The sequence below is a fragment of the Paroedura picta genome, chromosome 5 (genome assembly GCF_049243985.1).
Source record: "Paroedura picta isolate Pp20150507F chromosome 5, Ppicta_v3.0, whole genome shotgun sequence".
NCBI classification, from domain to species: Eukaryota; Metazoa; Chordata; class Lepidosauria; order Squamata; family Gekkonidae; genus Paroedura; species Paroedura picta.
In genome coordinates, this window is record NC_135373.1 from 114,081,894 (window position 1) to 114,108,250 (window position 26,357).

Here is a 26,357-nt window from a genome sequence, read left to right on the forward strand (position 1 = left end):
GAGAAGTAGGTGAAGATATACATTTCAATAAATAATCAGCCACAAAAATCAGACAACCTTTACAATGTTAGCTAGGAACACCTTTGGATCCCAGCAGAGAGGGATGAAGTTAAGGAGAGATATTCTCTGAAATCCCAGGCAGTAAACTTACTACTTCATCTGAATCTTCCCATTCCACCTCAGAAAGGTCAACACTGTTGTAATTTGGCTTGGGCTTCAACTTCTTCCCATCTTTATACTGTAGTTCAGAAGAGAAATAGAACAAAGTTATTTTGCCACTGAAATAGCCTAAGATTATAGTATACTAGCAAAAAAACCTGTTGTGGAAAAAAAATACAATGAGCGCTAGCGCCCCCTCCCCCGACCCGAGCAGGTGCCACCAAGGCTCACAGAGGCCACGGCAGGGCTGTGCCACGTAGAAGAAGGGGCACATGGGGATTTCTCTCCCTCTGACCTGGGCAGGTGCTTCCAAGGCCTGGAGAGGCTGCATTGGAGTTGTCCTAGGTGGGAAAAGGCACGTGTGGGGCCTTCTCGCCACGCAACCACGAACCCGGGCAGGCACTGAAAAGGCCTGCAGATGCCACAAGGCTTTCTTGGGTGGGAGGAGGCACATGGGAGGCCTTCTCTCCCCCCTCCCCCTGACCTGGGCAGGAGAAGGCATACATAGGGCATTCTCTCGGCCCCAATCCAGGCTGCTCAAGGCAGGGCGAGGCAGTGGCAGGGTTGTTCAAGATGGCAGGCCTGATTTGGTCAGTAGGCCTTTCTCTCCTATCGGCGGCTGCCACCAAGGCACTGGCTTCCCTGGGGCTGGCCACCCGCACAGCCACCCCATGAGGCTGCTCACCTGACTGCCAGCTCTTTTCAAGGATGGAAGGCAGTCAAGGACAGGGTGTCCCTATCTGATTGATTCTCCTGGGTGTGTGTGACCTCCCCGAGGGCCAATAAGGGAGGTAGAGGCAGTCAGGGGTGGGGCAGGGGGTGACTGATACCCCTGAGAGTCCATCAGGTAACGAGTGTGTCAACCACACGCATACCTGGCATTATTATGTGGAATGATGATATTGCATTGAAAGTGTCTTATCTTATCAAAATACTACTACCCAAAATACTACCTTATCTTATCAAAATACTACCCTGAGCCAGCATGGTTAAGAGTGGTGGTCTCTAATAGCAGAAACAGGTTTGATTCCCCACTCCTCCTCATGCAGCCAGCTAGGTGACTTTGGGTTACTCACAGTTCTCTTTGAACTATTCTCAAGGAGCAGTTCTTTCTGTTAGAGATTTCTCAGCCCCACCTATCTGAAAAAGTGTCTGTTGTGAGGAGAAGAAGGGAAGGCAATTGTAAGCTGCTTTGGGACTCCTTTAGATACTGAAAAAAGGAGTATTTTATTTATTTATTTATTTATTTATTTACTTACTTATTTACTTATTTATTTATTTAGATTTATATACCACCCTCCCCGAAGGCTCAGGGCGGTTTACATTGAACTAATAAAAAATACATGAAACAGTCTTCGTTAAAAATCATACAATAATTAATAACAGTGGTTGTAACAGTATAACAGAATAATATAACAGTATAACAATATAATAAAATAGAATAACGATGCAACAGTGCAATACCACAACAGGTCCAGAGCGCTCTGGTGGAGTTCTGGGAGGAAGGGGGGGAGAGGGGGGAGAGTGGGGGCCCTTCATTCGCTGTTGGTTGTGCCTGGTCTCAACCAAATGCCTGGCAGAAGAGCTCCTTTTAGCCAACTCTTCTCATTTTCTCTAAAACAGAAACTACTATTAACTCTTCCTTGCTACACAGTATTTGGACACAGCCCCAATTAAATATGGATTTTCCCAGGCGCCATTTTTTCCCCACAAGGAATATGTAGAAGTCACCCAAGTGAACCTCACTGAACAGTGCAGTACTATTCTATTACCAATCCTATCAATCTCCAATTTAAATCTTCCAATTTAGCATGTATTGCTACATGGATCACATACAATGATGATGAATGTTCAACCAAATCGCGTATTTAAATAGATTCAGGTACAAAAATATACAGGTATAACCACCTCCCTTACCAGTCAACTTGATGGTGTGAAAGAATCAGATTCTCTATAATGGCAAAATAGACCCCAAGAAAGCAACAACAAAGGAATGCAGCGAATCACTTACCAATGGGCGAAGGTCCGGGTGAGACAGTATGTAGCCATTGTTGGTGTTTAGAAAGGCATATCCATGGACACCCAGCTTTAAACAAAACACGGTTGAATTACTAGTCTCATTTCCTTTTCATAACTTTTCAAATAATAGAAAAGAGAATAGATTTCTCGCTTATCAACGTAACTGATTTCCCTCCAATGTTTGTGAACTTTCCAAAAAAGAGAGTAGTGTAGTGGTTAAGAGCGGCGGCTTCTAATCTGGTGAGCCAGGTTTGATTCCCTGGTCCTCCACATGCAGCCAGCTCAATGTCCTTGGGCTCATCACAGCCCTGATAGGGCTGCTCTCATGCAGCAGTAATATCAGGGTTCTCTCCGCCCCACCTACCTCACTGGGTGGTGTTGTGGAGAGAGGAAGGATAATTTAACCTTCCCTTCCTGTTTGTGCCTTAGCATCACATACTCAGAGCTCTTTAGCCTCTGTGATAGCCAAATGGCCAAATTAGAGTTCTTTTGCCTTCGCACTGAGAAAAAAAACCTTTTAAATATTTTTACTGAGGAAGAAATATAGACACAGAGGAGTTCCCAAATGTGTGCAGAGAACAACAGCAGTACATAGTGTTCACAGAATCATAGAGTTGGAAGGTACCTCACGGGTCATCTAGTCCAACCCGCTGTACTATGCAGGACACTCACAACGCTATTGCTCATCCACTGTAACCTGCCACCCCCTGGAGCCTTCACAGAATCAGTTAAATACACTTTCCTTGGAGGCAAGGAAAGATTCCTTGCAAGATGAGCCAATAGCCTGGTGTCTCAACCTTCCCACTCCACCTCCCGGGAACACTCTACAGCCCTTACGCCAGCCTTCCAAGAACTGCTGGCATGGATCTGGGTCTCTGCCTGGCATCAGTCCCAGCCCCCAAGGTTTATAGATTATAATGGCTTACTCATGCCTTCTGGCCTTGGCGCACAAGAGAAGACCGGCTTGACCCTGCTCAAAACACCCCCTCCTCCAACTCATGGGAAGCCACATTCTGGAGAGGAATATATTGCTCTCCTGATAAGAACCAAGGGTCAAAAACATTCCAACCAATAGGCAGAACTACAGCCAATTTCTAGTAACTGTACGATCAGTCAGAAGGTTGCAATCATTTTCTTTACCACCAGGCCATCATCTGTGCATGGATATTCCCAGCTAACAAAGTTCATAATTGCCACAGAGAGACCTTCAAGTACTGTCAGGTTGCAACAGACTTCAGGCAACCCCAGCAAGCACCTTTCAAGGTATGTGAGAAGGAGATGTGGTTTTCCAGGACTTCCTCTGCAGAGTTTTGGCACTCTCCCATCCAAGCAGTGACCTTGCTTAGCTTCTGAGAGTTGACAAAATCCAGCTATATCATGCTGTCTTCCCTCCCACTGAGAAACCTGTCCTCCACAGATTCCCTTAATCCATCTAAAGCTAATAGCCATCTTCACACATCTTGTGGCAGTGAATTCAGTAAGCCAACTATGTGCTATATGAAGATTACTGCTTCTCCTACAGATGTAGCTTTTGCTAGAGATCCCTGATCATAGAATCATAGCATTGGAAGGGGCCATTACAGGCCATCTAATCCAACCCTCTGTTCAATACAGGAACAGTCTAAAGCAGGGGTAGTCAGCCTGTGGTCCTCCAGATGTTCGTGGACTACAATTCCCATGAGCCCCTGCCAGCATTTGCTGGTAGGGGCTCATGGGAATTGTAGTCCATGAACATCTGGAAGACCACAGCTTGACTACCCCTGGCCTAAAGCATCCAGGGCCCATTCTGCATATATTGGATAATGTACTTTCAATATGCTTTTGCAGCTGGATTTTCCTGCACGGAACAAGAAAATCTATTTTTAAAGTGCATTAAAAGTACATTATCTAACGTATGCAGAATGGGCCCAGGATAAGTATCCAGCCATTGCTTGAAGACTGCCAGTGAGTGGGAGCTCACCACCTCCTTAGATTCCACTGCTAAATTACTCTATGAACATTTTTTTCCTGTTATCATTCTTCACAAAGTGAATATCATTCTTCACAAAGTTTAAACCCATTACTGGGGGTCCTATCCTTTGCTGCCAACAGGAACTGCTCCCTGCCCTCTTCCAAGTGACAACATTTCAAATACTTAAAGACTACAATCATGTCCCCTCTCAGCCTCCTCTTGTCCAGGCTGAACATTCACAAGCCCCTCAGCCTTTCCTCATATGGCCTTGTCCCCAGGCCCTGGATCCTCCTAGTTGTTCTCCTCTGCACCCTCTCAATTTTGTCCACATCCTTTTAGAAGTGAGGCCTCCAGAATGGCACACAGTACTCCAGGTGGGGTCTGGCCAATATAGTATACAGTGAGACTAGGACATCTTGTGATTTTGACCTTTATGATAATTGCTGGAGTGCATCATTTTACCTTGTACCGTGGAGCCAACTTAAGAAGTTCCCTCAAAGGGACATCTGAGCCCACAACACCTAGAAGAATGCCATGGGATCTCTGCAGAAGGACAGAAAACACCATTCTCAGAAATGCAAACTCTCAAGAACCGTTAAAGGCATTGTTGTCAGCATTTGTTGATTCATCTGTTCAGTAATGGTTGATTCCAACCTTTATTACAAATAACTTTCAAGGTGGCTTACACCAGCAAGAGATAAAAATTGTAAAACAAACTAAAAAGAGGCTCATCTGAAAGACACCCAGCAGCTGTCCAAAACACAACTGAAGCAGCAACAAAAATTAAAATGGTAGAAGGACACATGAATGTAAAATTTAGTGTGTTCCCTTTAACATACTCAGAAATGGTGACAAGGAAAGCATCCCTAGCCATCTATTTTACAAAGCTGCACCTTTTCTACATGGTAATAGGGATGTTTATTTTTATGTTTGAGCACCTAAATTTTAATAGACCATTCTTTCTCAACTATTTTATCGTTTAGAAACCCCTGAAACATTCTTCAGGCTTCAAGAAGCCCCAGAAGTGGCGCGATCGTGCAGAATGTGGTTGGGAAGCAGAGCTGTGTACAAGCCCACTTGGGGCCCCTCCCATTCCCACCTCCTCCAGGCCCAACATTGGCCATTGGTGTGTGTGGGGTGTGTGTGTGTGTGTGACATGACCATATATGATCCTATAACCCAATAAACATTTAATAATGTTTTATATATATTAAAAATTAATTAATTCACACAAATTTCGGAAACCCTTCTAGGGCTATCAAGAAACCCCAGAATTTCACAAAACCCCGGTCGACACAGCCTGGAATAGACAATATAAATTTCAGAGGCAAAACCTAGGGCTGTCAAACGCATGCGGTACCAACTAAATGGCCCTTCACTCATTTCCTCGACAAAGGCTATCTTCGCACAAGAGCTCTTATATACTTTCAGTACTTAAACTGCAATGTCACTCTTGAATCCACTCTCCTGCTGAGTGGGCCCTGCGGGGTTTCCTGAGAAGCATCGGGCTTACCGTTTCATTCTTCTTACTGAAAACTGGCATTGCCACCGTGGTCATCAGCAGGAGGCTTTGAGCCTGAGAGGCAAAGAGCTGCCAGGCAGAAAAGGGTAATCTGTTAGTAGGCAGGAATAGTACAAAGTGTGCCAACCACTGACAAAAACTGAGTACTAGAAAGGCGTATGAAAAGTATTACAGGTGGGAAGGTAAGGAAGCTGAGACAAAAGACGGCAGAGAACATTCAAGAAAGAGGACTAGGGAGAGCAAGGATCCTTTACAAGAAGCCATACCTATGCATGTCCATGTGAGTACAGCTCTAATAGGACCGTGACTAGGTGACCCAGCTGGCTGCACGTGGAGGAGTGGGGATTCAAACCCGGCTCTCCAGATTAGAGGCAGCTGCTCTTAGCCACTACACCAAGCAGGTGTATTGACGCTACCTCCACAATACTTACAACTAGGGATGTGCACCTGGAAGAACATACAGGGTATTTTGGGAATTTGCATTTCAAAGAGGGCATAAATTCCAGTATTGGACAGTATCAGACTCCTGCAATACCATTTTGGGATGTGATTTTCCTAGGGTTCCAGAGTTATTCAGGCTCTATTAGGCCCTTTGAGGAACTTCATTGGGGTGGGGAAGGTTGATTGGTTGCTTTTCAACTAAATCATACCAAAATTGGAGGGGACCTGGTGCTGCCTGTCCCCTATAGACCTTCAACCCCTACCCCCAGCTTTGAGTGAATTGAGCCAAGGGGTCCAATTCTTCAGGGCCTGAATAAATTGCCCCCAGCCAACCTACTTGGCAGGGGTGTGGAATATGAAGGAAAAAATGGTCCCCACAAAGGGAGGAGGGAAGAAGGGAGGGAAGGCAATTGTAAGCCGCTTTGAGACTCCTTTGGGTAGAGAAAAGTGGCATATAAGAACCAACACTTCTTCAGTAATATCAAGGCTCTCTCAGCCTCACCTCCCTCACAAGGGGTCTGTTGTGGGGAGAGGAAAGGGAAGGCAATTGTAAGCCACTCTGAGACTCCTTCAGGTAGAGAAAAGCAGCATATAAGAACCAACTCTTCTTCTTCTTCTTAAAAACCCAACCCCAAATATTTCCAGAAATATACAGGACCCATAGACTGGTACTCCCATGAACCCTGAATACTGTTCCCAGATAAGGTGTTTGGGGGATGGGATATGTTCATATCAGCTATATCCAAGCACGCATCCCTACTTATAACTATTTTAGGGCATGAAAGTATTATTATGTATGGGAAAGCTGAGAGTCAAAGGTCGTGTTATTAAATACTACACTGCAATATGGGCCAGCATAGCTTCTCAAATACATCCGGAGCTATCACGATGTAGCCCTCTCACTGCTTCACAGTCATCTTCTCCCCAGCCTGAACGCATAGCGGAGCTACAGCTAGGTATACTAGTACAGGACATGGAGACAGACACAAGGTAAACCGTTCTTGTTCCCAGCACACAGAGCAGCTTGTTACCTCCTCAGCTTGTGGAAGCTAGTGAGAGATGGGGATGACAAATGAAGGTGCCCGTTAATGAAATGAATGGAGGGTGTAATAATGAACGGATGCACAAGGCAATGAAACACAGCAACAAATGAAGATAAATGTCAGTCAGAAATGCAAAAGGAACAAGCTGAAATCGCCACACAATGGTTCCAAACAATGGGATCCAAGACTGACAAAAAACAGATAGCCTATTGTACAATTGATAACGTTTCTTATTGACCTCTAGTGCATAATATACTTCTAGTAGAATCAGATGACAATGAAGTCCATACATAAAGTATTAGCTATGAGACGGTGTCATGTAAAACTTTGCATTAATAATCAGTAAAAGGGCTGCATTTCTTTGTTCACACTGCTACTAACAGCCACCAATCAGAACAGTTCTTCCCTAACCAATCAAGGCCATACAGTGTGTGTGTGTGTGAGAGAGAGAGAGAGAGAGAGAGAGAGAGAGAGAGAGAGATTCCCTTATGCTCACACTGAAGGAAAATGATGCCCACTCGAGGATCAGTAGAAATGATATGCTGTGGCCAAACTTTGCATTTCACCTGTTGAGTTGTGTGAGAGCCTATTTCCAGAACACAACAGCTGAGAGAAAGGGTCTTATGCATGTTGGCACTTGAGGCATCCTGGAGGCAGTTAATCTAGCCGAGACCAAAGCAACAAAGAACAAACACATGCCTTCAGGGATTGCCACAAAGCCCAAGTTTTGCATTTTAATGGTACACAAAATCCACTTGCAAGATTTCCTTAACTTTATGAAAACCCTTGTCAGCTTCACTAGAAATTACCCCAAGGAAGAGGTTCAAAAGTTAGTGAAATTTCAGTGCAATTCTACTTTTGATTATAGAGGCTCCCTCAGCCAAAGAAGCAAACTATTACTTGATTTTAGAAGCTGCTTATCTAAAAACTGCTGCATTGAACAACGATGACGACAAAGCAAACCTTTGTCTTCCCTGTGTGGTTTTCTCCCCTTTAAACATGTCCCCTTCTTTAGATTCTTGGCCACAGTTATCACAGACCTTGCTTGACACCTTCAAAACAAGTCCATTTTCTCTCTGTGTAGCAGTTAAGAGTCTGTACTGCTGTAGCCCCACTGGACTGGAGGCTCAGTGACCCATTTCCTAAACTGAAACTAATCTCTTTTGCTGTGGGTAATCCCTTATACGGCGTCTCTGCAGAGTTCACGGGAGGCAGAAGCACTACTTAACTCGTGCTGTGCCTATGCGATTTGATCTGAACCCTTCGTTCATGGGGGAGCTCAAGGACATTGCAGGTGAAGACAGATGAGGTCTGCCTAAGAGGCACCTTTGTCCTTCATCCACCCTCAGCCTTTAGAGTCTGCCTGCTTGTGGCTTAGTGCAAAAAACTTACCGCACTGTCCATGTAGGCTTCAGTCCATATGATATCGTGGTCATGATTGATAACCATCGGCCGACTGAGCACGTGCAAGTATTCCATTACATTCTCCTGGACGTCAGCCAAAGTGGAGATTTGTGTGTAATAGCCTAACATCACACAAATGAAGAAATCCCAACAAAATAGAGTTAACTTACTTGCACTAGAAAACACAAAGAATGGAACTGAATTCTGCAGACTACTGAGGAATGGATTGGGGGTGGAATCCTCTGTGCATGTAGGCAATGGAGCTCTGAACACCCCAGAAATCTTGGATGTACCAGTGGCTGTCCACTTGGAAACCCAACGGGACCCGTGTTGGCTGAATTTCCAATTTATACAGTTTCAGGTGATTAAATGCTAGTTTGGTGTAGTGGTTAGGAGTGCGGACTTCTAATCTGGCATGCCGGGTTCGATTCTGCGCTCCCCCACATGCAGCCAGCTGGGTGACCTTGGGCTCGCCACGGCACTGATAAAGCTGTTATGACCGAGCAGGAATATCAGGGCTCTTTCAGCCTCACCCACCCCACAGGGTGTCTGTTGTGGGGAGAGGAATGGGAAGGCGACTGTAAGCCGCTTTGAGCCTCCTTTGGGTAGGGAAAAGCGGCATATAAGAACCAACTCTTCTTCTTCTTCTACATGTTCACAAGTGGTGACGAGTGACAGGCACCCAGATGCTATTTTATTTATTTATTTGGATTTTTATACCGCCCCTTCCATACGGCTCTGGGTGGTTTACATAAAGCTTTGTAGAACATTTACATAGAACGTATAACAATATAATGGATAACAATCATGATATAACATACCAACCAGAACACCATTTCAACAAAGCAGTAACATTGACAATCCCTAGGTAGGTTTGACCTCTCGGACTGGGGGGGAGGAACCTGTAGATGATTTGAGGCCTCAAGCAAACGCCAGGCCCTGCGGAATTGTGGGAGTTCGGGCAGGACACTGATCTCTTCAGGGAGCTCATTCCATCAGGTGGGAGCCAGGACTGAAAAGGCCCTGGCCCTTGTTAAGGCTGATACACCTTGTTGCGGTGTATACTAGACACACTGGCAGCAGAAGTGATCATGCTAAAATGCACCATGTGAAAAGGATGCCAGACAATAGTGCTAGTGTATTACTGGAATCAATGTGACCACATTGTGCAACCATGACGTTTAATGAAGCTGAGGTTCCGTGGCTTTCTCGGGGCTCTACAGACTTAAACCAAACTTGCAGTTGGACAAATGGGAGGTTGTAGTCCAGTTATAATAAATGACATCCACCAAATGATTAAATAAAGGACTGGTCTTTACCTTTGTTGTTACATGCTATCCACTTCACATTTTGGGCAAAGCTGACTTCCCTCCCAATAAGATACGTAAAAACACGGACCTGTGACACAAGAGCACAGATGCTGAAATACAGGTACCTTTCTTACTCAACATAAAAGCAAAATGCCTCTACTGCACGGCTGTAAAAATAAGAAAGAAATGCAGTTGTTTATTTTACACGCTGAGCAGCTGCAAATTGCGTCTCGTCTCACTGTAAAAACTGCATTGAGGAAATCCCGTTCACAATAATTCCCTGCTAATATTAGTTTTGAAATGGTGAAATGCATCCACAGAATCACAGTTGGAAGAGACCTCCAGGGTCATCTAGTCCGACCCCCTGCACAATGCAGGAACTCAGAACTACCTGCCTACTACTTGCATGGGATCAAAATATCTCTCCTCCCCAGCTCCACCACCTCAGCTGAAACACCCGTCGCAGGAGAATCACATATTACCCATAATCAAACCACTATGCCCTGTTGTTGCACCATGCAATTCCAACCCCCTGTCTCCTGCAAGTACAGCTACATCCTAATTACATTCCTAAGAAGAGCGTTTCTGCAGGTTAGCCCATAAGATTTTTCAGGATATTAACTTTTGAGAGTTGAAGCTCTGCCGGTATCTGACGGAGGCAGCTTTGATGCTCAAAGGTTTCTACCACAATAATACAGAGTCATGTTTCCTTGGGTCTAGCTGGTTATATCTCCTCCCCATCCTTCCCTGCCACTCTGATAGCAGGGGGTGGGAGGAATAATGAGAGTTTTTTCCGCCATGTTGGGATTATTTTAAAGTCTTTTAATGGGTATTTTAATGGGATGAAGACTATTATTACCCGTCACGAGCCTACGGGGGGTGGTGGGAAATAAATCTAACAACAACAACAACAATAACAACAACAACAGCAACAGATATGTTTTGATCCAAAGAGGGAAATAACCATTTTATGTTGTCTTTTGCATTGTGAGTAAGACATGTGGACAAAGGAAACAGACTGGTGTTATTCCATCCTAGAGCTATTTCAAGCTGCAGCCTCCAGGCTATCTTGGTTCCATAATACATTTACCAAAATGACAGCTGAAGGACTTAAAAGGCATCTTGTCTTTTCTCCTTCCGAATGCCAGCCAAGTCTCATGTTGCAAACACCCTTCTTGGATCACTTACCAGAGTTATTTCCTCTGCTGAACACAAACAAAACCATTCAACTAGCAATCCCAAGCGAAATCAGGCTGCAATCCGAAGAACACTTCCCCAGGAGTAAGCTTCATTGAGAAAACAGTTCTTACTTTGGAGGGATTGCACCCTGTACTGTTCACATCTCTGTGATACTCAGGCTATTGGACGTGGCTTGGTAGCCCTTGTTTGAGTTATACCAACACAGCTATTTTGTTTGATTCATTTGTCTTGTTGGAAACAAACCTTGCGATCGGGCCAGTTGTATTTTTCAAACACAAATTCATAATCTTCCATGGCTCCGTCCGTAATCAGCATAATGGCTTGGTTACAAAGGCCTCCTTGACCTTCATCTCTGAACTACGAACAGAATTGAATCGCAGTGAGGGAACTGTACAGAGGGATACATTTCTTTATCTTATTTTTAGACTTCTATCATGCCCCCCCACACCCCAAAAAGCCCATTTTGTGAACTCCTTTTTCCTAAGATTTATGCATGCATTTACACAAATTTACACGCCTCTTGTGGCGCAGAGTGGTAAGGCAGCTGTCTGAAAGCTTTGCCCATGAGGCTGGGAGTTCAATCCCAGCAGTCGGCTCAAGGTTGACTCAGCCTTCCATCCTTCCGAGGTCGGTAAAATGAGTACCCAGCTTGCTGGGGGGTAAACGGTAATGACTGGGGAAGGCCCTGGCAAACCACCCCGTATTGAGTCTGCCATGAAAACGCTGGAGTGTGTCACCCCAAGGGTCAGCCATGACTCGGTGCTTGCACAGGGGATACCTTTACCTTTACCTTTACACAAAAAAACAGTGCATTAAAGGGAAAGCAGCAGAAATATACTTGATTTCTAAGTATCAGCCATAAATGAAAGTCAGCAGACAGAACAAACTAAATGGCCAGGACATTCAGGGCCTTTTCGCACAGGGATCTTTGTTGCAAATTGTTTGCGGAATGAAAAATCGCCATTTAAAATAGTGGAATTCGTCGTTTTGCACACCTGGCTTTGTAGTGGAATCAGTTGCGTTTTTTAGCGTTTCCCACAGGCTTCCGGTCTCGGCAGAAATCGCTAGAAAGGAAGCGCTATTGCCAAGCTCGTCCTGCCCCTGGCCATCAAGCAGCCAATGGGCAGCCGTTAGCATGCTCCCAAACAGCCCCTTTCCCTTTAAGAAAGGTTTAAAAAAAAAAAAAAACAGACCCATAGCAACGAATCCACGTAGATTCCTTGCACTGGAGAGACCCATCCAGCTGCCTAATGTGAGCTGTCGTTTGATTGTATGATCGTTTGCACGCTGGCTCGAGTGATAAAAAAAAAATCTCCCCCCCCTCTCACGGCCCCGATTTTGGGCTGAATTAATGTGTAAAAAATAAAGGGACTTTATTTCAGCAAACGGGCTTTTATGTGGTTTGTGCTTAGTGACTAAAGGTGAAGGAATGAAGCCAGGGAAGCCTCTAAACAGAAAGAGGCTCGCCGGTGCGTTTATCCCCGCTCGCTCCGAGAAAAAAAAATGGCGATCGCTTCGCCGGAAGTTTGGATGACAGGCTCAGGAGGAGGGACTTTGAAGAACCCGCAACAATGGTAACGCACAGGTCTTTAGCGCTAGTGTTGCAGATTGGTTGCAGGAGTGTATCGCTATCCGGAGGGTGAATCCACTTTTCTGGATTCCCCTGAAAGCGCTAAAACGAAGCGCTTATTGCTGATCGGTTTCAGGAGTGTTGCAGATTGTCTACGACGTCGTGGGTAATGCCAAATTAGTAGCGTTTTCAATTAGCAACCATTGTGCTATTTTTAAGCCGTGGGAAATGGCCCTTAGTTCTGTGGGAAGCAAATATTTTTCCCTTTCTCTTACTAATGCAGCTTTCCTGTACTTAAACAATAGATTCAAATGGGTCGCCGTGTTGGTCTGAAGTAGCACAATAGAATCAGAGTCCAGTAGCACCTTTGACCAACAAAGATTTATTCAGGCTTGCACTCGAAAGCTCACGGCTAGTGAAACCTGCACACCTGGAACTTCACTGCCCTGGCACCCATGCAGGAGCACAAATACGAGGCTGATGAGGTACACCAGGTCAGATGCTCCCTTGCGGGAGCAGGAAGAACTGAGACAACCTGCCCTGGCACAAACTCCAGCCTGCAGATTGGCACAAAGCCCCCAGTGCAGAAACAGTGGTCTCTCCATACCTAGTGGTTTGCTGGGGGTACAAAACTCACAAACACAATTATTTTATTGATATTTGCATTTATTTTCTGCTTTCTTTGGCGAGTCACAGCAGATTGCAACAAAAAAAACATGACTAGGATAAAATATAATTTAGTTTAATCAGTTAATTAGAAACATTAAGCTATTCTAAATTATTTCCCCATTTTCTCTGTCCTGAGAGAAGAGGCAGGAGGAGGGCCATAAGACCTTTTAGCTTTAACAAATGTAGCTTAATTAGGTGGATTTCCGCCAGGGAGGCCAGTGCTTTCAGACGTTATTTCGGCCTCAACTAAAACAGATAAAATGGAACAGCTCCGTTTTACAGTCCCAGCAGAACCAATTAAGGTTCTGAACTCATTCAACAGAGCCTTCCACCAGTCTAGGGTCAAGGCCAAAAGAACCCTGGCCCTGGTTGAGGCCAATTTAATCTCCTTGAGTCCTGGGACCCTGAGCAGATTTTGGTCTGAAGATTTTAAATCTCTTTGGTGACATGAAGCTGCCTTATACTGAACCAGACCCTCGATCTAGCAAAGTCTATTCAGGGGCAGTCAAACGGCGGCCCTCCAGATGTCCATGGTCTACAATTCCCATGAGCCCCTGGGGCTCATGGGAATTGTAGTCCATGGACATCTGGAGGGCCGCCGTTTGACTGCCCCTGGCTATATTGTCAACTCAGACTAGGAGCAACACTCCACGGTCTCAGGCAGAGGTCTTTCCATTTAATCTTCTAACTGGAGATGGCAGGGATCGAACCTGGAACTCCCTCAACACCAAGCCAATGCTCTACCACTGAGCCGCAACGTGGGTAAATCATATCAGCGCAAAGCCCAGCAGATCCAGTCACTCCATTTATGCAACACCAGGCAAGTGCTTCATTTTTTTTCTATCTGTGCCAGTCAATTCTACGTGGAGATTATGTTCCATTTAATTAAGTTATCTGAAGCCTTTCAGCTTTGAGAGGCTCTCATTTGCTCTCCATCGCGCTGCTTCAGCGCTGCCCTCCTCACCTCTCCTGTCAGTTGGCAAGCCAACCTCATCATTCATTTCCCCCCTCGAACCACGGAAGGATTGACACATTGCTGAAACATGAAGGATGACATTCTGATTCAAGGCCAGACTTAACTCAATAGTATTGTCACTAACGAAGTAAGAGTTCTGGGTGAGTCAAGAATCAACAGCCTGATCTTAAGGGGTCACGTTTTTTCTTGAGAACCCCATCGTCGTTCAGTTTCCAGCTACATGGTTTTGACACCAAAAAACACATTTATAAGTCATTTTTTTTTTGGTCACAGCCATGTCACCTCCACTGCTATCTTAAGTCAAGGACCTAATAAATACGTACACAATATAGAAAGCAAGGCTCCCAAAATAGCCACGTCTAAATGTGTCACTGTCATTGTTGCGGTTTCTCAAGCAATGCGCTCATCAGCAGCTTTTGGCGCTGTCACAGATGGTTTGTGTCAGTTAACAAGAGAATTTCCTTCTCCTTTGTTGCGTTGCTGTAATCCCCACAATGCTCTGGGGCACAGGAGGGAGGAAGCATGTGCTTAGAGAGGGAAACAGAAGAGACACACAGAGAGAAATATCACAGACCCACACAAATTCTTACCTCCCTCAGAATTTTGAAGGATTCTACCAGAGCCTTGTTCACCGTCCCTACGCCTTTTGCTTGTAGCTCATCCACCAGCTGCTTAAAGTGCTAGGCAAACAAGAAAGTGTGTTGAAACAGTGGGTGGGAGCATAAAACAGAGAATAATACTGGGCCAACAAAATTCTGTTATACCCTGATGGCCCAGGTAAGCCTGCTCTTGGCAGATCTCAGAAGCTAAGCAGGGTCAAACCTAAGTTCTTTGATGGGAGACCACCAAGGGTAATCCACCTCTGTTCATCTCTTGCTTTGAAAAAACCTACAAAGGATCTCCCAGAATTGTCTGCCTACATCTGAACTGGTGGATTACAGTACAAGCCAAGGCTATCAATAAGGTACTTCAAAGAGCAGTTCTACTTCCCCCAGTAAAGCCTTGAAGAAAAAAGGAAACTGGTATGTCTTCTGTTTTGAACCAATAGGATTACCGTACAGGCCATTTTGCATCTTAAAGCAAAACTGTGTATTGGATATAGATGCATATAAGTTATATCTTTAGAAAGGTTGCAGCATCACTATTTTCTTTCACCGGGCCTAAGCAAAAAAAAAAAAAAAGCCTCTTGTGGCGCAGAGTGGTAAGGCAGCTGTCTGAAAGCTTTGCCCATGAGGCTGGGAGTTCAATCCCAGCAGCCGGCTCAAGGTTGACTCAGCCTTCCATCCTTCCGAGGTCGGTAAAATGAGTACCCAGCTTGCTGGGGGGTAAAACGGTAATGACTGGGGAAGGCACTGGCAAACCACCCCTTATTGAGTCTGCCATGAAAATGCTGGAGGGTGTCACCCCAAGGGTCAGACATGACCCGGTGCTTGCAGAGGGGATACCTTTACCTTTACCTTTAAGCAAAAAAAAAGAGCCCAAGATTCTAAAGGGACACCCTTGGGACCATACCTTGGTCTAGAGCAGTAGTCCCCAACCTTTTTATCACCGGGGATTGGTCAATTTTACTGAGGCCCAGTGGAGGGGGGTAGACTTTTGCCGAGGGATGCCGCTGCCTGAGCCCCTGCTCCACTTGCTTTCCTGCCGGTGCCCCTGACTTCCCGCTGCCCGCTGGGGGGCGCTGCCAGCAGTAGCTGCACAGTGCCACACTGAGGGGGAGCCCCAGCCATGGCGGCCACTAGAGAGCACCAAAGGTGAGCTGGCGGCAGAGTGGCAGGGCAGCCACCGAGGCAGCAGATGGGGAGGAGGATGAAAAGGAGCCATGGCCCCGTACCGACTGATATACGGACCGGTACCGGCCCTAAAGAAGTCCGCCTGGCCTCAACCAGGGCCAGAGCATTCTCTGTCCTGGCCCCCAACCCATGGAATGAGCTCCCAGAGAAGATCAGGGCCATGACAGAGCTTAAACAGTTCTGCGGGGCCTGCAAAAAGGAGCTCTTCCGCCAGGCATTTGGTTGAGACCAGACATAACCAACAGCGAATGAAGGGCCCCTGCTCCTCCCCTCCCCACAGAACTCCACCAGAGCGCTCTGGACCTGTTGTGCCATTGCACTGTTGCATTGTTGTGCTGTTATATTATATTGTTATACAGTTACAACCACTGTTGTTAATATTATTGTATGATAATAAACTAAGATTGTTTCATGTATGGTTCATAACTTCAATGTAAACCGCCCTGAGCCACCGGGGAGGGCGGTATATAAATATAAATAAAATAAAATAAATAAATAAAAGCCATGGCCATTGAATGTACCCATGGCATTAGAGTTTCTGTCTTACTCTGACTTCTCTCTTCATTTTTTCAACCTCACTTAAAAACACCTAAATCGGTGGTTCTCAACCTAGAAGTCGGGACCCCTTTGTGGGTCGAACGACCTTTCACAAGGGTCGCGGCAGGGCGAGCAGCTTGGCGGGGGGGGTTGGGGGACATCGGCACTGTTGCCGCTCCTCCTGAAGGCGCCCACCAATTTATATACAATTTATAACCAATTTATAGACAATCATGGACAATGGATCTTCACTCCATTGGTCAGTTTTAGTTTAATTTCTGTGAAAGAACACTTGCATAATTTTATGGTTGGGGGGGGGGGTCAGTACAACATGAGGAACTGTATTTAAAGGGTCGCAGCATTAGGAAAGTTGAGAACCACTGACCTAAATCAAAAAAAGGGAAAATGTTGCGAATCACAATCCCCCCAATAGAAGATCAGTGGCCTCTGGAAGACTGCTAGACTAGTCTCCTGGTCAGTACCAGCTCTATTCAGATTTAGAGTGAAGGAAAGTGTCAGGCCTGCAGCAGTACTATTTGCCAGCATTTATTAGCTTTTTATGAGCCTCTTGTGGCGCAGAGTGGTAAGGCAGCCGTCTGAAAGCTTTGCCCATAAGGCTGGGAGTTCAATCCCAGCAGCCGGCTCAAGGTTGACTCAGCCTTCCATCCTTCCGAGGTCGGTAAAATGAGTACCCAGCTTGCTGGGGGGTAAACGGTAATGACTGGGGAAGGCACTGGCAAACCACCCCGTATTGAGTCTGCCATGAAAACGCTAGAGGGCGTCACCCCAAGGGTCAGACATGACTCGGTGCTTGCACAGGGGATACCTTTACCTTTACCTTTATTAGCTTTTTAAACAAAGACGATAATATGCATGAATGTATCCCTCCAAGCTACTCACCTCTCTATTATCTCGGTCTGCTTGAACAAGGATGCCCTTAAAACAGGGTTCAATGTAATGAACATAATCATTGTACTGCAAAAACAAAGGGGGGAAATCAGAACCACAAAAACATGAGCAGCAACTTGCATTCCCGTTGTGCAACATCAGGGTTCAAATGTACAGGGCACGTTTTGAGGTGCAATGGCTCTAGTAAATAGGTGGTTTGACTGCAAATCAATAATATTCAAACAGATCTTTCAAGCAGGGTGGTGGTGATGGGTTTGGGACAAAATGTAATTTGAAAGGATTGCCGAAGTCCCATCTTCTGAACTCCTTAATTTTATAACTTGATGGCACGTAACACACACACACACTCACTCACACATGAAGGCATTACATCCTGTATCTCTTGCTCTGTCTCAGAACTGCGGTAAAACCTAGGCTGCTTTTCAGCAGCAGAAGATGATGAAGATGAAGATGAACTGCTGTGTTTTTATACCCCAATTTTCAGTAGCTGAAGGCACCCCAAAGCAGCTTACAAACACCTTTCCCTTCCTCTCCCCACAACAGACACCCTGTGAGATAGCTGAAAGAGCTTCAATAAAAAAATCTCTATGAGAACAACCCTAAGAGAATGGTAACTAGCCTAAGGTCACCCAGCTGCTTGCATGTGGAGGAGGACTGGGGAGTCAATATACTTTGTCAATTGCCTTTTTTTTAAAGGATGATAATGATGAGGAAGAACTGCTGGGAATGGAGTTGCCAGCATCCAGGAGGGGCCTGGAGTTCTCCTGGAATTAAAAATAAACACATCTGGAATCCTGTGTGCAGTTCTGGATGTCTGAATTCAAAGGGATGTGGACAAAATTGAAAGCATGCAGAGGAGAGCAATGAGTATGATCCAGGGCCTGGGGACCAAGACCTACAAGGAAAGGCTGCGGGACCTGGGAACATTCAGCCTGGAGAAGAGGAGGTTGAGAGGGGACATAATAGCCCTCTTTAAGTATCTGAAAGGTTGTCACTTGGAGGAGGGCAGGGAAAGGTTCCTGTTGGCAGCAGAGGATAGGAACCCCCAGTCATGGGTTTAAACCACATGGAGAACAGTATCAGCTAGATATCAGGGGGAGAAATGTCATGGTCAGAGTAGTTCAGCAGTGGAATGGGCTGCCTAAGTAGGTGGTGATCTCCCCCTCACTAGCAGTCTTCAAGCAGTTTCTGGAAAGATACTTTTCATGGAAGCTTCAGGCTGATTCTGCACTGAGTGGGGGTTGGACTGGATGGCCTGCATGGCCCCTTCCAGCTCTAGGATTCTACTTATCTCCTGGTTGGAAACAGAGAATCAATCAGTTTTGCCAAGAAGCAAATAACCTACGCCTCAGACTCTCTCAATGTGTAACAGTCACAGTAACAAGCCCAGAGATGTTCAGTAACAATTGCAGCAAGGATCACTAGTCATAAAGTTCTGGCTAACTGCTATAGCAATCCGACTTCTAATTTTGTCTTTCTAGTGCTGAAAGATGCATTTATGAGTAAATGGAAGAAAATTATAATGGACACACACAAATGAACAGTGTAGGATTTTCTCCCTGAGTCTTACAATCTCAAATAAGCCTAGACATTAATCAAGGAAAGGTTCTGTAACACCTTGGCATGTAGATGTTGGACCAAAATTTTCCATTACCTAAGAAATGTGCAGGCATTTTAAGTGCCTAAAGTATTCCAAAATATAGGGGAGCTTTGACTTTAGCAACTGTAATGTCTTGCCATCACCAATTCCTGAGGGTCGCTATAAGCACAGCTCTTTAAATGATAGATCATGTCCTCGTGGCCCAGGGATAACAAATACTTTATCCCTTGTTCTACTATTTTGCAATTATTATAAGGGAGAGGGACTGTAATTGCTTCATTTTTGGCCATGGTGCCAGACTGCTCAGGAGAACTCAGCAATTATTAAAATTTGATCCGTAGTGATATCACCACCTGGGACCTTATCTCACCGGCTACTTGAAAAACGTTGCCCATTTTTCAGTAACGAGCATGTCCTCCTCAGCAAGAAGAAGGGTAACTAATTGTTCTGTTTTAACACTTGCCTCTTCACGGACTGTCGACTATGTAAACAAGTTATTGCTATTGTTACACTTGGAAGAGTGTTCAGAGGCTGCAGCTAGACTGCTGGTTGTGGCCAGTTGCCCGGATCATGTAACCCCAATCCTACAGCATTTACACTGGTTTCCCATGCACACCTGAGCCCAATTTAAGGTTTTGAAATTTAAAGCCCCTTGTAGGTTGGGACAAGGGTATCTGAAATCTTCTCTCCTAAGTTCCTGCCTGAAAGCTAAGATTGCAGTCCCCTGCAAATGGCTGGGAGATTGAACATGGACCCATGTTGACCCCAATGGCCACTTCAAGTGAGGCAAATGATACAGGGGGAATGATCCTAGTTAGGTTGTAGCAGAAATGCAGTTTGGCGATCTCCTGGGGAACTTACAGTTGCTCTCTGGCCACAAGTTCCTAAGGTGGCCGTGAGCCAAATGTAACATCCATTTTGGCTTCTATTTGGACCCTTTTCCGGGTTTTCTGAAAGGCAGGGAATGTACATGCCCTATCACTTTTTAATCCAATGAGACCTGCTCTCAGTAGTAAATATGCCGTCCATCTCTGCTTGAAGTCTCAATCTGAAAGCAAACTCTAAATCTGACAGCTTTTTTTTCAATAGCTACTACAAATTCCTGGTATTGATAACCCAAGCAGAGATGAACTTGGAGTAGAATTTGAAGACAACTTTCCAACTGAAATGCCTAAAACAGGTTTAGGGAGTATGGAAACCTTTTTGAAGGCCTGAGGCAATTCTTTCTGAAGGCTGAACTACTGAAAACCAGTCATCAGAAAAAAGATTCCCCCCCCTAAGTGTAATATCTCAAATACCAATGGGTTCTTGATATGAGATATATAACGGACTTGCTTTTATACCACGATATCCTAACTATCTATTTAAGGTTCTGATGAATATGCAGAAGTGGTAAAAATATGTTATATTTAATATAATAGATTAAACTAGTGTTGTAGTCAAAATAAATTAGTTATGAAGTTTGAAAGTTCTGACTTAGTTGATGTATTCATCAGTTCTGTTGAGATACACTTGTATTCAACAGAAATAGGAACTATTGTGTTTTATAGATAATACACGTACAGTTATAAGGAAGGAAAGGGGAAATATTCTCCGTTCTATACATCAGTGGTCCCCAACCTTTTTATCACCGAGGACCGGTCAATGCTTGACAATTTTACTGAGGTCCGGTGGGGGGGGTAGACCTTTGCTGAGGGACGTCGCTGCCGGTGCCTGAGCCCCTGCTCCACTTGCTTTCCCGCTGGCGCCCCTGACTTCCCGTTGCCCGCTGGGGGGTGCTGCCAGCAGTAGCTGTGCAGTGCTGCACCAAAGGTGAGCCAGCAGCAGAGGGGCAGAGCAGCCCCTGAGGCAGCAGCCAGGGAGGACAAGGAGGAGCTGCGGCCCGGTACCGACTGATCCAAGGACCGGCACCGGTCCCCGGACCGGGGGTTGGGGACCACTGCTATACATAATGTACTACATGATTGTCTTTGACAAACATGATGATGTCATATAACTTTCTCCCCTTTTCTTTTCTGTACCCCCAGATTTCCTAACATTAATTAAACAACAGAAAAAGTATTTTAGTGGAAATTCAGTTTTTAACAAATGCATTTTGATGGGTTATTAATAAATCATTTTTAATGAAAGAACTGTTTTGCTGCCTTCCATACATCTTTCTGCTGCAGACTAATGTGGTTTGCAGGACTGATATAGAATCATAGAGTTGAAAGGGACCTCCAGGGCCATCCAGTCCAATCCCCTGCACATTGCAGGAACTGACTACCTGACCACCCACGGTGACCCCAATTTCATGCCCAAGTGATCTCCCACACACACACCAAAAATCTCCAGAAATCTAGCCTGGCCTGGAGGAAATTCACCTACCATCAGCAATACCCTGGGTATGCAAGGAAGGACCACATGAGACAAACACTGACACATCCCTTCCTGTCCACTCACAATCTGTCTAAGATCATCTATGTTGTTTACGCACCATGGAGAGGTCTTGGGGGTACTTTCCCTGTTTGCAGCTCATTAGGGAGCTTTCTGAAAGCAAACTGGATGGAGTGAGAACTGACAATCCAAAACCCTTGTCCAGGGCTACTAAATACCTAGTTATTCACTCTGAGAAAGGATGAGGCAACAGAGGAAAACGCTACACTCACAGCAATGATATTGACAAAGTCGTTTTCACCCAGCGTATCTAAAATGGTGACAATGGTGTGTTTTGCAATGGTCATTCGCAGGCCCTTCATGCTCCCACTGATGTCGAGAACGATCACAATATCTTTGGGTGACGTGGCTGCCTGGATGTACCTGAGGAGGAAGAGGAAAGTGACACAATACAAGCCAAATGAATGTGCAAGTGGGGAAAGGAGGATAATTCTGACCATGCCAAGGAAGCCTAGATTGAAGAAATTATGAGTGGCTGATATTAAGGGCATAATGGAATCACAAGAGGGTATGAGTTCCCTTCCTATTTAATTTGGAAATTGCTATGCCTCTCTCCAAGACACAACTGAAACTGTGCTGGTTATTTAACACAACACCTCTGATTTTGGGAAGAGTTACACAGTTTAGGCTCCATCTAGGACAAAGTTCTCATGTTTCATTTGGGAACAACCTGAGGATTTCGTATCATACGTGCAGTGGGAGTTTTGGGGACTATAACAGGTTACAAACAAAGTTTAAAAGTTCCCTTGTTCAGCTATGGGGGGTGCAAATTTTAGTACAGATTAAGGATGGCTTCTAGTTGCTGCAGATAAGTTTTATATGCATGCTAATTAGGGTGTTTAGCACCATAATGGACTACATTATTCTTCATTTCTGCCAGTGCACGTTGCATTCCCCTTCAGAGCTATTATCTTGTTTCTGGCTTCTGCCATTTTTTATACACATATACCTACATACTGGAAGAACAGGGACCAATTTTAGCATTCTCTCTCTCTAAAGATACAGGGATAAAATGAAGGATAAATGAAATTTAGTGTTCCTAAAGATATCTAAAGCAACCACAAGTGGGAAAGAAGAACCATAATATAAGGTCCCTCCTGGATCAGACCAAAGGTCTATCTAGTCCAGCATCTTGTCTCTCACAATGGCCAGCCAGTTCCTCTGAAGGGCCAACAACAGAGCATAGAGGCCGAGGTCTTCCCCTGATATTGCTTCTTGGCACCACTATTCAGATGTTTGCTGCCTCTGAATCTGGAGGTTTCAATCAGTCACCGTGGCTAATAACCACTGACAGTAACCGCCCCATGAAACTATCTAACCCCCTTATTAAATTGTCTGTTTCTGGGGCCATCACTACATCCTCTGGCAGTGAATTCCACACTGTAATCACTCTGTAAAGAAGTATTTCCTTTTGTCCATCTTGATCCTACTACCCATAAGTTTCATTGGATGCCCTTGAGTTCTAGTCTATTGGCAGAGGGAGAACAATGTCTCTTTGTCAACACTCACATGCATAATTTTATAAACCTCTATCATGCCATTCCTTGCTCATCTCTTTTCTAAACTGAAAAGTCCCAGACTCTTCAGCCTTTCCTCATAGAGAAGGTGCTCCAACCCTCCAATTATCTTGGTTGCCTTCTTCTGTACTTAATTTGAGAGGTTTGGCGAGAGGGCAACTTTAGATACTTAAGCCCTTATAATCTGCATCCTCTAAAACAGTTGTGAGTCTGTGCAAACAGAAATCATGTAGGTGGAACAAATGCAGGGGATAAGTCTGTTCTGAACTGCACTCATTTGGTTTGAACCCTAGCCTACAGATCAGAGCTAGCTCTAGCTTTTGGAAGGCCCTGATTAGAGAGTATCCACCAGACTGCATGCCTGGACATCCTTCTGTCACACCCTCTTACTGCCCTTGTTCACAAATGCCACAATGCCATTTCCCTTACTATGCTAGAAAGTGTGTAGAGCTGGGAGCACGAGTGATAGAATGCTCACAAGCAAGTAGGTGGGAGAAGGATATCATTCTGCACAGGTTGAATAATGCGCTTTCAATGTTCTTTTGCAGGAGGATTTTCCTGTGCGAAACAGGAAAATCTACTTCTAAAGTGCATTATCCAACCTGTGCAGAATGAGCCCTAGTCAGCAGCAGTGGGCCCCACCAGAAGCTGTCCCACCTCAGCGTACACTGATGTCAGCCCTGCTACACATATTATTCAAACTTCTGCACAGATCCTATGCAGTTGTGTATGTATAAGATCTTCCTGCATCTTTGTAGAGCGGAGTTCACATGGACACAACCTATACAAACACATTGCTTGTATGCTTATGGGCTCAGATTTAGGAGGGTATGCAAGGATCAGGTGAATGAGTTCAGCAAAAAAAGAGGAGCATGTACATCCTACAACAGAAAGAAAATGTATAGTAAGGCATAAACCCTTCCAATGCAGGATTCTTCAAATCATATTAAGATGTAGAGGGAATCCCAGTATCTCCAGAACATGGAAGATGAAAAGGGACGAGATGACACCAAAGGGTAAAGTTTTTCAAAATGTCTTACCAGCCTCGATTCCTGCAGTCAAAGGAGAGGACACCATTTTCATCTGGCAACCATTTTATCCCTGAAGAGATAGCAAAATGAAACAAAAGTTTCCCAGGATCTGGTGCATGCTAGAATAACGTGCCAGCAAAGGTTTTGATGCTTTTGACTAGGTCCTTCCCACAGCTGTACAATACATTTGTATTTTCTCCTCAATTTTTAAACATTGCTCTTAAATAGTGGATCAGCAGATGCATCTCAGAACGAACACAACTAAAACAGTTCCGCAGGGTCTGCAAAAGGGAGCTCTTCCACCAGGCATTTGGTTGAGGTCAACCAGAACTACCAGTATCTACTGGGCCCCCGAACCTCCCTCCCTTGAACCCACATGACGGATCTGACCAACCATGGTCCTGTTAGATTGTTACTATGTTAGAATGTTATTTTCTCTGTTTATTGTAGTTATTGTTACTGTCACCTTTCATTCATTATAATCACTGAGTTTGATGTATTGTTCTGCTTACATTGTTTGTGAACCACCTTGACCCTTAGGGGAGGGCGGTATACAAATGTAATAAAATATAATAAATGTAGCACTAATAAATGTGCCCGAAACTTACTGAGGCCACAAGATTGCAGCCACAGAGGACTAGAGGCTGATCGAGAAGGACAGGGCTCGGTGCTGGGATGAGAGGAGATGTCTAGGAGGCTGGGGCACCCAGTGTACGCAGCTGGCTATACATTGCATGAGTTCTGCTCAGAGACAGGGCTTGTTAGGCCGCATTCTGGTAAGCCCATATATGGGCTGCACGCCTACTCCCAGCCTCTTTCTCCCCAGTGCCAGCTGCAGAAATAGGCACCCTCCCTCCCTAACTCTTGGCTGTAATGATTGCCCTTCCATGGATCTTTCAGAGTGTCGACATATTCAGTGTTTCATTGTTATTGCAGTACATTGATATCGTGATTTGGTGCATGTGGATTGTCTACGGAATGTCTTTTATTTATCTCCATCACAGCTGGTGGTTGTTGCACATGGGGCAGATCCTTTTGCAGGGGAGACCGAGCCTGTGTGTTAGGCTCCCCCATAGTGCGGACCTTCAGAAGAGGCTATGTGATTGTTGAGCCACAGCGGCGTCCCCAGGCAGAGGCTGCCCGGCTGGCTTGCATTTCTGGGAGGCAGGGGGAACCAGGTAGAGGTCATGCCCAAGGGGTCACCAATTGCCTGCCGTCCCACAAGGTTCCAGCAGGTGGGTGGATCTGGTCTTTAAGCAAGGATGGAGTAGCTTGTTCTGCTCCAGTAGAGGCTTTCTCATAGTCTGCCGGCTGTAAGATGACAGGATCTGCATGTGTTGTGCCAACACTTCTTGCCAGGGGTTTGCCAATAAAGCTGTGGCCAAATTATTGCCAGTGGATTTGTGTGAGCCTTTAAGGCCTTGAAAATGTCCTCCTGACATACAAACAGCATAAAAAGCCACCAGAAAAGATGACCCAGAGAGAAAAGGGGTACCATCTACTAAAGGGGAGCTCGTAAAAACATTAATGCCATTACTACTTGAGCCTTCCTGCCTGATCTGCAGAAAATGGGTACAATCTAAACATTTCTAAGTCCTACTTAGATTTATAAGAAACATTCAGATGTCCATATAACTAGTCCAGTGAAACAACTAGGACTCTCAGCCCTACGCATGCTTATTCAGAAGCAAGTTTCACCAAACTGAGGCCTACTCCTGAGAAAATGTACATGCAGACCCAGCCTTGCATAAATGCCTAAGATGGACTGAATTGTTAGGTTGTGAAATACCTGTTGATCTTGAGGGTGGAGCCCAAGAAGGCTGGGGTTTGGGGATGGGAGGGGTTTCAGTGGGGTAGAAGGTCATACAATCCACCTTCCAAAGCAGCCATTTCCTCCAGGCAAACTGATTGTCGCCTGGAGCTTACTTGTAATCCCAGGAGAGCTCCAGATACCACCTGGAGGTTGGCAACCCTATGAATCATACGCCATGTGTCCCTTTTTGTTTCTCAGTTCTAGTCTAGTCAAAGCCTTTTCTTTAGCCGACTTTGATTTTCAGACCAAATAGGCACCAGATCTCATACCTGGATACAATCGGAAGAATCCAGTAGAACTGCCGAAGTATTGCCAAGTGAGAGTGGGATCTCGTTCAAAATTGTCCACGAAAATAGGATTCAGCGCTTCAGACATGAAAACCCCATTCAAAATATCAGGGTCTGGGACAAAGAGGGAGTGAAGGAACAGGTAAGGCAGGTTAGTAGAATTTTGTTTT

At 45.1% G+C, this 26,357-nt stretch overlaps 1 protein-coding gene across 3 annotated transcripts in view; it reads right to left on the reverse strand.

The window, feature by feature from the left end:
- CACNA2D4 (calcium voltage-gated channel auxiliary subunit alpha2delta 4) overlaps positions 1–26,357 on the reverse strand; it is a 208,767-nt gene that overhangs the window by 143,540 nt on the left and 38,870 nt on the right. For 2 of the 3 annotated variants that reach the window (XM_077340036.1, XM_077340034.1), the window contains exons 6-18: positions 26,170–26,301; positions 24,097–24,157; positions 21,752–21,902; positions 17,495–17,569; positions 14,855–14,944; positions 11,293–11,406; positions 9,859–9,937; positions 8,528–8,661; positions 7,124–7,141; positions 5,643–5,720; positions 4,592–4,672; positions 2,171–2,245; positions 152–238 (exon numbers count right to left, since the gene is read on the reverse strand). In XM_077340036.1, coding sequence (XP_077196151.1) covers positions 152–238; positions 2,171–2,245; positions 4,592–4,672; positions 5,643–5,720; positions 7,124–7,141; positions 8,528–8,661; positions 9,859–9,937; positions 11,293–11,406; positions 14,855–14,944; positions 17,495–17,569; positions 21,752–21,902; positions 24,097–24,157; positions 26,170–26,301 — 1,175 coding nt within the window. The remainder of the gene's footprint in view (positions 1–151; positions 239–2,170; positions 2,246–4,591; positions 4,673–5,642; positions 5,721–7,123; positions 7,142–8,527; positions 8,662–9,858; positions 9,938–11,292; positions 11,407–14,854; positions 14,945–17,494; positions 17,570–21,751; positions 21,903–24,096; positions 24,158–26,169; positions 26,302–26,357) is intronic. The other variant, XM_077340035.1, reaches the window with a different exon arrangement.